This window comes from Spizellomyces punctatus (assembly GCF_000182565.1).
Source record: "Spizellomyces punctatus DAOM BR117 chromosome Unknown supercont1.5, whole genome shotgun sequence".
In the NCBI taxonomy this organism is placed as follows: Eukaryota; Fungi; Chytridiomycota; class Chytridiomycetes; order Spizellomycetales; family Spizellomycetaceae; genus Spizellomyces; species Spizellomyces punctatus.
The window spans coordinates 513,877-525,998 of NW_015971541.1; the positions used below are offsets into that span (position 1 = coordinate 513,877).

The following is a 12,122-nucleotide window of genomic DNA, read 5'->3' on the forward strand; positions in this document are numbered from 1 at the left end:
TTTCCAATGCATGTTTATGTATGGTTTCCTAACATTGATGACCGACTACTCCTTGTTTTATCATACTTGTAACAATATCTGCTACCCTTAACACTGTGCAAGGACGTCCGTCAGTCATACGGTGTTTGTGTGGTCCGGGAATCAACTTTGACAACTATCTGCTTTCGCATAAAATCCTTGTATCAAGTTGTCGGCTCGATGATAGCCAATGCTTGAAGCAAGCGGTGCCAAACAGCCAAAGAGTAGAAGTAGAAGGTTCATCGTGAACCCCCAGCTACGCCCTCCACAAGGTGCCTTTACACTCCTAGGCCAATGCCTTGGTGGCCTTGGTATTTCGCACACCTGCGCATAACTGACTCTAATCTAACTATTGCCTGCCGTCTTGTAGCGCTGTTTAGGTCATTCTGACAGAGGGCTAATGGGGGGCAGTGGGGAACCAGCGGAGTTCGGACAGGTCAGGTGCCACGTCGTGTCCGATTGGGAGCTGGCGTCGCTTGACGTGTACTGGGACCATCTCCAGAGATCATTCTCGTCCGTGTTCATTTCTTGCATCGATACAAACAGAGACATTGATAAAATGTCAGTACCAGCAGAAGTTCAACTTAATATGCCACCAACAGATCCTGCAGACACGGAGATGACGGTGGAAGAGGGTCCACGGATGCGAAAGCTCCGTGAAGTCTTTGAAGCGGCCTTAAACACATGCCTAAACGGATGTAGGTCAGTTTGCCGGTGCTCAAATGATAGATCGGAAGACTGTCGATTTTTTACTCATATTAATATTACAGTTACGCGAAAATGGCCCAAGCCTTTCCTCGTCTCGCACGCGATAATCCGGATGCACTTCGGAGCGCGCGTGAACAGTTGGTTGCCTTCATTCGAGAATCGATACGAGTAAGCGTAATCTTCTAACTGTGAATGACAAACTGGCCAATGAATGGATTGTTCCCTACCTTGACAGGAAGAATTTGAGGACATTAACATGGATAAAAATGTTGTGGCCAAACTCAACGAGCTTGACCGCATTATTGCACTAGCCCAGCAGAGGCAGAAAGCAGAATATGAAAGGGGGCAGGGGCGAGGGTCGAAGAGAACAGATAATAGCTCTGCACCAGCGGAGTGCATGCATTTCAGGTAAATACAGATCGAATGCGACAGGATCTCCAGGCGCCACCCAAAACTTCAGTTCAATAACAATCCTCAAATGAACTATCGCACAGAGTATCTCCCGCTCAGGCAATTCGAGCTTACAGCGTATATGCCAAGCGACGCGAACTGAGTAAGCTACACACGGAATTGGCCGAGGTGAGCCAAACCGAGAGTAAAACATGTGACGGTCTTATTTACTCAGGCTGTACAGATCCAGTCTGCAAATCATGCTCTTCAGTCACGTCTTACGCAGTCCAGAGCAGAAGTGAGTACTTTACAAAATACCATTCAATCATCTGCGGATAAGCTTCTGCCACCTCGAGGGATCGTCGATGTGATAGAGATAAACACAGCTGTTGGCGGTTCAGAGATGGAATGGACGTAGAGACGAATCCACGCCTGGGCACAGACTTCAGGCACACCAGCGCGGTCACATCAAACTTGTACATAATTCAGCGAGGCTTCCTATTTAAATATAATTCCTTAAAACTACAATGGCCTAAGTGCGCCTCAATATCTACATCCCTGCCACGCTAACTACAGTCACCGACGCTTTCCAAGTCGGCTCATTGTCTTTGACATACGCTGGTACACAGTGGCAGGCTTTTTCTCTTTCTTCGGTGCAGAAACGTTCACTGCTGTATTCGCGATGGTTGGTTTCATCTCATCTGATGAGTTGCTAATGATTTGGTTACTAGCTGTGTTGCTCACTTCCCTAGTTGGAGGTGGTTGCGGTGGTGGTGGCAGATACATTCCGGTAACAGCGGCCTTCGGTGGATTAGTCGCCATACTCTCTTTACGAATTGGCAAGGACGTGACGCACGGTTTGCTCTGAGCAGGGGGTGCGATATGGGGTACATCTATCACCTTTGAGGTGTCACTTCTGATAGTTGTACTGGTTCTGATATATCCCAAGGATCGCCCTTTCTTTTTTCGAGTTGCACGTGTACCATCATCTGCATCGTCGCTGGCATCATCAGACTCGGACTCTGGTTTTCGCTTTGCCTTTCTGGTGTTACCGCCGGGAATATACGCTTGGCCATCGTCCGTGTGGACGACTCCATCATCATCCTCGTCCATATACTCGCCGTCATCTTCATCATCAATAGGCTCATCATCATTGTCTGAATCCAAAAATTCCATTTCGGTTAAATCTGAAAGCCATTCATCCGAGTCATCATCAATGGCGCTCCCATGCGCGATCAATGATTCATTTTCAATTTGCTCCAAATGCCCCGCTTGCAAGGTGTGAATCTCAGCTTTGATCGTCGCATTCGGATGCGAATCGAGGTCAACTGCGTTTGTGGCCGCCTCACTTAGATCCTTCTCATGCTCTTTAAGATTCACGCCGTCGGATGGACCTGCTAGTAGCGAATAGGAACTAGCAGACTTTGAAGGTGGCGGATTCGGTTTGTCTATCCCCATCTCAGCCCGTGCCGCATTTACATGCTTCTGAAGTTTCCGTAGAAGCTTCTGTACGTTCTTTATCCCTTGGGGAATGGTTCGCTTCAGCGCTTTTCTCTCTTCCTTCTTCAAACGGTTTACATCGCTCACACGTGTGGCGATTTCTTGAAGGAAGTTGATGAGGACATTCAAGCCATCTAGTTCCCACTTCGATAATATTTGAGCAGCATGTTCTAGTATTACAATACGGTCAACGATCATCAACGTCTTCAAACTGTCTCGAGGAAGATTTACTTACCTTTTAGTATGCCGAGATAAGCCTTCGCTGCATACCACTGCATTTTCTCAAAGAAAGGAAATCTGTAGAACAAGAGTAATCTTATCTCAGTACATGTACAACTCTGCCTCTATAGTACGCGAATACCTGAATTTCGCAGGTACCAAGGTTCGCTTTTCAATTTCGTAGATGTCAAGCTGTCCTCCGATATTCAGCCCTTGAAAAACTGATTAAGGAACACTAGTTGTGTACATATGGAGAACAGAAGGGCTCACCTTGAAGAAAATTTCCACCTATTACGACTGAATCCGCTGGCGTATATACGGCATGTATCTGCATTCTCATTAACTATTCATGCCTCATCCTCTTTCCTACTGGTAATGTACTTACCCATCCAGTTGGTATAATCATCCTACGACAATGACGATTAGTTGATAGGTGGCATCGCTGATAACCTGCAAGCCCCTTCTTACGTGTTGCCGGCGTAGAGACACACTTCAATTGCGCCTCCTTTAATCTCATCTGCAAGAAAGATATTCGATTGATCTGGCGATGACGACCACTTTTCATACTATAATTTTGAATACGATCTTAGCAATAAGCCTGTTACAAGTGCTTCACGAGCAACAATCCTACCTTTCGTAGATTCGTTTTTGTTGGCTCGATGAAGTAGAATACCTTTTGACCGGAGAGTAAATGGTAGAATACCGAACTCCCACCAAAGTCTATATGAAAGCTGAGCCAGGGTGAATAATTATCGTGCCAATCATTTGCAGATGTTGCTTACTCTGTGTAGCTATCTTTCACGCTCATCAAACAGTACAGCTGGACGCGTGGATAATCATCTTTTGCCTTGAGATCAACGGGCCAGACATTATCGATCCAGTCAAGCTCGCGGACAAGCCGGGGACGCTTAATTTGGTCCCCTAGCGGTGTTTGGCTAATTTCCAAGCTTATGACCTTATGCAGGTCAGTACAGGGCTAATTCAGGTGTCTACATTGAATCGTTTGTGACTTACATTCAAAATTCGCTTTCGCTTCTCTGGTGGCTGGTGGAAATACTTTGCCCACTCGTCCAAAGTCATGATGCGTTCCGATTGTGTAGCTACTTCAATGACATCCACTTCTCGCTCCCTCCCGCACAGGTCCGCCACTTGATTGACCTGCACCATCCACAATAAGAACAGATAAACGATTCTTGAAACAAAGAATACGTACAATCAAACTCTTGTCTGGCATGCACATGTCCAGTCCTTCCGGACTCTCAATGACAATGGGCTCTTTCAAACCTGTAGTTCGAGCCCAGTCCAACGTTACATCTCGGCCCTGGAGCCGTTGAAATCTGTCAGGGGCGAAAGATCGCGCTCTCAACAACTTTGTAAAACGGTGTTCCTCCACAGCCACGCCTTGGTTTAGTTCGCTGTAATTTATTTGCGTTCTATCTCGCTTTGACTTTCGCGTGGGCTCCTTGTCTGGTGACGCATGGAATAATCACGAGAGTTCTTTTAGAGGTCTGCCAAATACTGATCTGCCTATAGTCTCACTTACAGATACTCTTCCCATGCGTTGCCTCACACTGAATTAGCAACTTGATAAGAATGAGTTCCGGCAAGATGCAGTTTGACTCTCACAAACCTCCGCACAGTAGAACTTGGTCAAATACTGGGTGTCATCCTCTGTCATTGGAGGATCTATGCATTCGCCTGCAATATGACAATGTAGCCGTTAACTACAACCTTACTTACATTATACTGAAGCAATATTACCGTGATACCAGTTCTTGCATCCGTCGCACTGTATCATAAACCGTCCATCTCGGCCGTCAGATTCACAATAACAGTACATGTTGCGCTTCGCTTTTGTTGGTCGCGTAGGAGGCACCTTACAAGGGTCGCTATTTACAAGTGAGGTCGCCTCTACTACTGAACCATCCACTGCTGAGACTGCTAGCGTCATGTTCATGACATCTATGTGCTTGAACGCAGGCAAAGAGCGTACGCAAATGTTTTGTGAAGTTGAGATCAGCCTGCTTTCGTAAGGAACGGGTACTAGAGCTCTGACGATACCATAGCAACAACATGTGTAACGGGATGGAGTAAGGTCAGACGCACGCGACATGGTGCGCTATTTTCCTGGCCTTTGTGAGCCATCTATGCGCGCATGTGCAACATTTCGGAGATAGATGGGTCCCTCTCGTCTCTGCAGGATCTTTATCTGCGATTGGGTGCTCGGCAGGGCGGCTCTTCTGGATCATCAATTAGACTGGAAGACGTTCGCGAACTTAACGTCCACTCGAATCGCATAACAAAGATCGATAGGAATGCTCTCCAGGCCTTTCGTTCGTTGGTCATATTGGACCTCTCCAGTAACTTGGTATGCTTGCCTGCTTTGGCCGAGACTTGGCCTGTTGTGGTAGGAATCATTCCTCACATCCAGAGCTAGATACAGAAGATTGAGGGCCTGGAGGTCGTACCACACTTGCGAGAGCTGAACCTCTCTAACAATAAGGTAGGAAACCAATACAAGGCAACAACTGCGTTAAATAGGAGCTGTCGATTAGTCTTCCTGTGTTATTATTTCTTTACACTCTGTTCTGCGAATAATAAAGATCTGTCGGATCGAAAACTTGCGAGACCTTCATAATTTGCGCCAGTTTATTATATCCTTCAATTCTATCCGCACCTTGGAAGGGCTAACTGACATGCATGGAAATGACTACTCGTTGGAGCTGCTTGATCTCAAAGGCAACAATATTGATGATTGGCAAGCGCTTCGTCCGCTGATGGGATGCATGGTAAGTCCAGTGTCTGGCATATTTAGACGACACTGTTATGTCACCAGATTCCTATGCATCTTCAGTATTAATATTGAAATTAACTCATCAGAAACTCAAGCATCTTGTCTTGAATGGCCACCATGCGGTGTCCAAGGTCAATCCGATCTGTGGTGCGCCATCCTATTCCCCAATGATGGTCTTGAATCTCCTGAAGCAACTTCATTCAGTTGACGGTGTAGATCGGCACGGTATTCGCGTAACATGTACTGAAACACAAAAACTTAACCCTCTATGGTGCACACCTTTCTCATGTTTCCCATTTCCTGTAGCTCACATATCTTCAAGTCATCCGGATATCGCTAAATATGCAGACTTTGTCCAAGAACACCAGAAAGAGGGCGCCAGGTTGTGTAGATCTTTTACGTTGCAGAAATATCTTTGTACCATATCATTTTTGCTGATTGCTCGATATCAATTGAATAGTGCCGATCCGGGTCATTCGGTACGGACCCCAGTCATATCTGCCCCCTCGAGACACTTTCAGAGCGGCTCAACACCTTCCGGAGCGCAACGAATTGACAATGAGGTGCACTATCTCTCGGAACAACTTACGCAGTTGCAACAACAAATGGATTCGGTACTGGACGTAACGAGTTCAATGCGTGCGCCAACTCAACAGCGGCCGCAGGCAGATGTCAGCCAGATGGAGAACCTGTACAATGAGGTCCGCAATATGATCGGAAAAGCGCAGTCCCTTAAGTTAGACGGAGGACCTACGAGTTTCCAAAATCGATCGACGGGATCTTCGATATCACCAGACCGTCTTACACGGCTTGAAAAGCAGATGGAAAGATTAATGGAATGCATAACGTCACTCAATAGAGATGACCAATCGCATCGAAAAAGAGACGGTCAGCGCGCGTCTCCTAAAATGCGCAGAGAATCTGGTGCCGATGCCGTAAACTATGACGTTGAGCGTCAGGATGATATCGTCTCGACATCCTCAAGCCCTGGCGCTGGCGAGAACAGGTTGGAACGCCAATACAGATATACTGATGTCTGAATGTGCGTCCTATTAATATCCAAATATTGCAGCGATGAGTCAGAGTACACAACATTACCAACGAGGATCCCGGCGTCTAAGGTGCGCTTTCTTGTTTGCTCCCAAGTTAAGTACTGGATTGACAGATAGATTTATCAGAATGGCAAGCGTCAGACCCTTGTGTGGCGCGAGCAAAAACCAATGCATTCACGGGAAGGACGATATCGGGCAGAAAAGAAGCCGCTGAGTTGTAATTCATTCAATATCAAAACCGACGAAAATAGTCCTGAGAGGTAAGGCAAATTATGAAACAGTAGGCAAACGGGGCTATGCTCAGTTCTGTACAGTAGTAAAGGAAAGCCAACGTCTTCTGACATGCAAGGCGGTTCGGCTGTGGCGCTAGCAGCCAACGCAAAACTCATCCGTGCCTTAGAAGAGGAAGAGAAGCGTCTGCGTGCCAATGAGAAAACGTATGCGGATGAAATAAAAAAGCTCACAGGAGAGTTGAGCGAGGAGCGAAGTCGACGCCAGAAGGCCGAAGATGAATGCATGGCCCTAAAGAAACAGGTAAAACACCCTCTCTAATTAGCCGTGTATTTGACATGATTAAATCATGATAACCTTAACTGTCAAGGCAACGGGGCAAGCTGAGGCAGCGGGTGCAGACAAAGATAAATTAAATGCTTTAGCGGACGAAAACTCCAGACTGAAGACTCGGCTGCAAGAGGCAGATTCAAGCTGTCAGTCCATAGCTAGTGAGCTGTCTTCAGTAAAGGTGAGCTGCACTGGCCTGGAGGATTGTGATTTTGGTTAAAAGCGATCCGTTTATAAGGCCGACTTAAACGATATAAGACTGAAATACGACCAACTCTTGGCTGAGAGCGCGGAATGTAAAACTCACCTACTGACACAAGAAAAAGAGCTAAAGAACGTAAAAACAACTGAACAAGAGATCAAGGTACGGCGAAGGTGTAGATATTCGCCTTACAAGAACCCATTTGTAAAAGGATGAATAGGTGTCTGCTGCAGAGCTAGAATGCCAATTAAAACTATGCGAGGAAGAAAAGGCTCGTTTATCCGTCCGGCTAGTAAAAGATCGGGAGCAGTCGAGAGTCAAGGTTGCGGAGGTAATGTTTCTATTTAGTCCGCCATTGACCATAATTCCAGCTCATGTGTGAATGCTCCAGGTCAAGAAAGAAAATGAAATTTACAAAGCTACCATCAGGCAATTGCAAAAGGAGAACAGTGCATTACAGCAAAATTTAAGTTCTCGAGATTTTGACGCCCGCCAGCAGTTAAACGACCTCGCAGCGTACGTGTTGTCCTTTACTGTGCGAAAGCGACAAACACACTTCATGGTGACATTTATGTAGGATGCGGAGTTCTGAATTAAAACAGGCTATATCGGAGACTACCAACCAGTTGCTCGAAAGGCACAAAGTTGAGTACGATGCAGTATCCCACCAGCTTACGAGGACCCAACATGCCTATGCCGCTTTGGAGGAAGAATTCCGAAAAGGCATGAAAGGTAGCTCATTTCAACTGGGTGAATTTTCGACTACGATGGACGCTGAATTGTTTTCTAGAGGAGCAGGGTCGTTTTGCGCAATTGCGGCATGCTTACACAGAGCTCTTGCAGCAGTTTACTGCGCAGGCAAAAGTAAGGACCTGCTTGTACTAGGTACCCTAATTCTGCATGGACCTCTTACCGTTTTTCAAGGCTCTTGAAACGGCGTCTGGAAAAGAAAAAGAGATGGCGTCTGTAATCAAAGAGCTCACTGACATGGTGAAAGAGCAGAAGGCAAGAATAGCCGACTTGGCGGAGAAGCATCAAATGACCTTCACCATTTTTGAGGTGGGCAAGGCGAATTCGCATAAACCGATTGCACATGATTGACAATCAGCATAGGACAAAGTCCATGCCCTTGAGGACCGCCTCAAAGCTTCTCAAAAGATGCGACATGATTTCAAATCTTTGCAATCCGACTACAACATGAAGCAAGCACTTGCCAATGACCTGACTGCTGAACTTCAAAGGACAAAAGCAGAGCTTGCCCAGCAGGTATATGAGTTATTAATCACATACACTGGAAGTGCTGAGCGCAGAGAGTTCCTAACTTCAACCCATGCAACGGCAGACAACGGTCTTTCAGCAAGAAAGAATACGCCTCGATTCAGAAAATGCGCGATTACAAGCCGATCTTGACAGATTCCGCGATGGACAGGATCAGGTAACCTTGAGAGAAATATGCAATAGATTCGTGACACGCACTTAACGCCATCATTCTACAGGCTATACGAGTGAAGAATAAAATGCTCGAAGATCAGAATGAAACAATTAAGAATCTTAAACAGAACCTGGAAAATAAGGTACGGTGTTCCCTCTGGGTCTTCAAATTTGATATCGCCGTAAGGATTTCGACCTCATCGTCTTTTGGCAGTGTCGTGAGCATCAGGCACTCCTTACGGATATTGAAAAAAGAGAAGATTCATTAGAGGATCGCTTAGAGCTTGAAAAGCAGACAAATAAGGACTTGCAGCAGGAGGTACTACTCATTCGGGGTACCTGTTTGATATCATGTCATTGCATTCTCACAAAATGACATAGCTCGAATCACAAACCCAAGAGATATACCATCTGCAGTCAATTATAGACGAGTACCGAGAGGAGCGGAACACTCTCAGAAAGGATCTGGCGGAGGCCTCAAAAAAATTGAAAGAGCGGAATGAGAGTATTCATATGATCGAAGACGAGGTCGCGAAGATCCGGAAAGTTTTCAAAGCCAAAGAAGAGCGTTGGCTCCAGGAGAAAGAGGAGGCTTTGAAATCTCAAGAGCTTGCAAACCTGGAACTCAAAAGCACATACGAGGTAAAAGGCAAGCCGCTAAATACCAATGTGAGGCATTGGCTAAGCGATTCTTCGCAGAATCAGACAGGAAGGCTCGCGTTTTTAGAACGGGAACGTGATGTGATGTTGCAAACAATCAGAAAGCTACAAAAAGAAATAGAAGAGGCTTCAAATCAGGTAGGTGTAAGGTACTTTCGCTTATCTCAAATGTTATTGTCCAATTGTAATACCACTGGCAGAGAGACCAACATGAGGCTGAGATGCGCATTGTGTTAACCGAAATGGATCGACAAAAGCAGAGGATGAACGAGAAGATGGAAAAACTCAAAGCCGCCTTTGCAGAAGCATAAGTTGGTGCGACAGAGAGCGCTGGCGCTCCCATAATGCTCAAGCATCAAAACATCTTGTACATAGTATATCTGTGTCGTCTCTATATAGATGGCAATGTACAGTATTGTATATTTATTATAGATAACGGAGTCGTCGCATTATTGGCTCAGCTCAATGAAAACGTGCCGACATATTGAGGTTTGGTGCCATCTTTCGCAAAATCCCTAACGTCTCGTAGTGAACTCCAGGGCAGTTATCGATTAGAAGAGTTTCAAGCTGTTTTCCAGGCTTGCTTGTAACTATCGCTCGAATGCCAATACCGGTAACTTTCGGACAACCGTTCATCGCGAGAGTTACAAGCTGCGTTCCATGTTGTGTAAGAGCTTCAAGTGAACGATCTGATATGCTTTGGTTGTTTGAGACATCTAGATGGTGTAATTCCTTTGCGTTCTGGGCTAGAAAAATGATACCCATATCCGTAATGCGAGGACAAGTAGCGATGAGGACACGGGAAAGAGCGGGGCAATGGGTAGCGAGGCTGCGTAGGGCCGAGTCGGTAATAGTCGCACACTGTGTGAAATCGATTTCATAAAGATGTGTGCAGAATCCTGCCAGGTATTCCACCGATGTGTCCGACACCCGCGGGCATGATGCTAAGACAAATTGACGTAACTGGTTGCAGCCTTCGGCAAATGCAAGGAGGGCATCCTCGAAACTGATGGCTGCGGGTTCGTTCATAGCAGTTCCCGTTAAGACAAGGCTCTCTATTCCGCTGCAGTGAGCCATGTTGACGAGCGTGCTTTTGGTTATCCTCGAGCACTGTGAAACGTTTACTTCCCTGAGAGACGGACAAGATTGCGATAAAAGGAAGGTAGTACGATCAGAAACGGCGCAGGAAGAGAGCTGTAGCTTTTGTAGGGCCATTGGGATACCCCGTTTCTTGAAATTTAAACTGATCTCGAAAGCAGCATCTGTGACGCCAGGACATTCCGACAGATCCAGATCACTCAGAGCTCGACAACTGTCGAGAATGCTGCGTATAGATATATCGTTGACTTTCGTGTTGGCTAACCTCAAACGAGTGAGCTGAGATCCGATTGATTTCATCGTCTCAGCCAATGCTTGACCAGTCACCTTCGAGTTGTTAGTCAGTTCGAAAGTCGTCAGAGAGGTACAACGCTGTGCCAAAAGGCTCTTTAAGCCTGTATTCGTGATGTTCGTGCAACCGGGTACTATGAGCTTTCTAAGTAATCGACCACTTCTACACACTATGGCGTGTACCACGGTATTGGAAACCTTCCGACTGTACGGAGTCAGGTCAACGTCCGTCCAAAGCAAACTATTGCCATTGACTGATGCCCGCCAATTTCGCGACACTTGCGCACATCGATTCAAAGTTGGCATTGGAAGATAGTGGAAAATGGCCGTCATGAGCTCCAATGGCAGGGCGTAAGAACCAAAATTGCCAGTCCAATTGGAAGCCGCAGCATTACTGCTGAGTAGTGTTTCCGCAGCTGTCGCAGCTGGAAAATCCTGCTTTGCTCTTTTGGCCACAGAGATTAACTTGTCTCCTTCGGCGCAATTGCTAAGGCTTGTCTGGGGTGCACTTCTCACTGCCAATGGAATTGTCGATATGCTGGTACGGGAATTCTTCACATTTCCTGTATATTCCAATAGTTCAGTGTAGCTCTTCTCAATGCTCTAATGATAACCATGTAGTGAACTTATGATGAGGGAATGACACAACTGCATGAATGAATACTTTGAGGCTTACCGAATAGCGAGGATGACTCTTCGAAACCTTTTTCCTTGCAATACGATAAATGCAAAGGGCGCTGTCAGTTTTCCCTAGTAATTGAAAAGCTTTACCCGCATGGATGTAGCCCTGTATGCGATGTAGGGAGACTTTAGTGAGCGGTCACCCACGTAGTTCAGAGCTTCAGCAAACCTTCGGATTCACAGGGTCCAGCTTTACAAGTCGTTCGGCATCGCTGAGTGCATCATCAAACCTTCCAGAGTTCAGAAAAGCAAGGGCACGACAATCGTAGAGCTTAGAGTTTGACTGATCCTGCAGTATGCCCTAAGAACGACGTTAGCACCCTCGAAGGAGTATATTGGGCCACTTGAACCTACTTTTGTCAAGAGTCGAATTGCCTTCTCATACTCTGAACGCTTGAAAGCAGCTACAGCAGCTTGCAGAAGCGTGTCTGACGACACTGTTGGGTTATTCATCGCCAAAAGGATTGGGGAGGGAAGCGAGGATGATGGCAGATGGAAAATGCGACGTGTCCAGATG

At 46.3% G+C, this 12,122-nt stretch overlaps 4 protein-coding genes across 4 annotated transcripts; 2 read left to right on the forward strand and 2 right to left on the reverse strand.

Moving 5' to 3' along the window:
• Nucleotides 1-507: 507 nt before the first annotated feature.
• SPPG_03261 (uncharacterized protein) lies at nucleotides 508-1,644 on the forward strand. The gene is made up of 5 exons (XM_016751536.1): nucleotides 508-720; nucleotides 789-894; nucleotides 962-1,134; nucleotides 1,221-1,305; nucleotides 1,361-1,644. The coding sequence occupies exons 1-5, from the start codon at nucleotides 578-580 to the stop codon at nucleotides 1,532-1,534; spliced, it is 681 nt and encodes a 226-aa protein (XP_016609498.1). The 5' UTR covers nucleotides 508-577; the 3' UTR covers nucleotides 1,535-1,644.
• Nucleotides 1,595-4,846, reverse strand: SPPG_03262 (uncharacterized protein). Its single transcript, XM_016751537.1, has 13 exons — nucleotides 4,597-4,846; nucleotides 4,466-4,533; nucleotides 4,379-4,406; nucleotides 4,049-4,302; nucleotides 3,850-3,993; nucleotides 3,618-3,790; nucleotides 3,467-3,566; nucleotides 3,304-3,401; nucleotides 3,221-3,242; nucleotides 3,106-3,163; nucleotides 2,978-3,047; nucleotides 2,852-2,913; nucleotides 1,595-2,786 (listed from the first exon to the last, which is right to left on the reverse strand). The coding sequence occupies exons 1-13, from the start codon at nucleotides 4,790-4,792 to the stop codon at nucleotides 1,693-1,695; spliced, it is 2,367 nt and encodes a 788-aa protein (XP_016609499.1). The 5' UTR covers nucleotides 4,793-4,846; the 3' UTR covers nucleotides 1,595-1,692.
• Nucleotides 4,847-4,964: 118 nt separating this feature from the next.
• Nucleotides 4,965-10,032, forward strand: SPPG_03263 (uncharacterized protein). Its single transcript, XM_016751538.1, has 23 exons — nucleotides 4,965-5,203; nucleotides 5,273-5,338; nucleotides 5,439-5,624; nucleotides 5,716-5,869; nucleotides 5,936-6,011; nucleotides 6,090-6,635; nucleotides 6,702-6,750; nucleotides 6,808-6,941; nucleotides 6,996-7,215; nucleotides 7,283-7,423; nucleotides 7,481-7,606; nucleotides 7,665-7,775; nucleotides 7,836-7,960; nucleotides 8,022-8,176; nucleotides 8,235-8,308; nucleotides 8,369-8,503; nucleotides 8,558-8,710; nucleotides 8,787-8,879; nucleotides 8,941-9,018; nucleotides 9,090-9,194; nucleotides 9,257-9,517; nucleotides 9,575-9,673; nucleotides 9,736-10,032. The coding sequence occupies exons 1-23, from the start codon at nucleotides 4,991-4,993 to the stop codon at nucleotides 9,844-9,846; spliced, it is 3,411 nt and encodes a 1,136-aa protein (XP_016609500.1). The 5' UTR covers nucleotides 4,965-4,990; the 3' UTR covers nucleotides 9,847-10,032.
• SPPG_03264 (uncharacterized protein) lies at nucleotides 9,813-12,087 on the reverse strand. The gene is made up of 4 exons (XM_016751539.1): nucleotides 11,960-12,087; nucleotides 11,775-11,906; nucleotides 11,601-11,711; nucleotides 9,813-11,527 (listed from the first exon to the last, which is right to left on the reverse strand). The coding sequence occupies exons 1-4, from the start codon at nucleotides 12,056-12,058 to the stop codon at nucleotides 9,998-10,000; spliced, it is 1,872 nt and encodes a 623-aa protein (XP_016609501.1). The 5' UTR covers nucleotides 12,059-12,087; the 3' UTR covers nucleotides 9,813-9,997.
• Nucleotides 12,088-12,122: the final 35 nt, after the last annotated feature.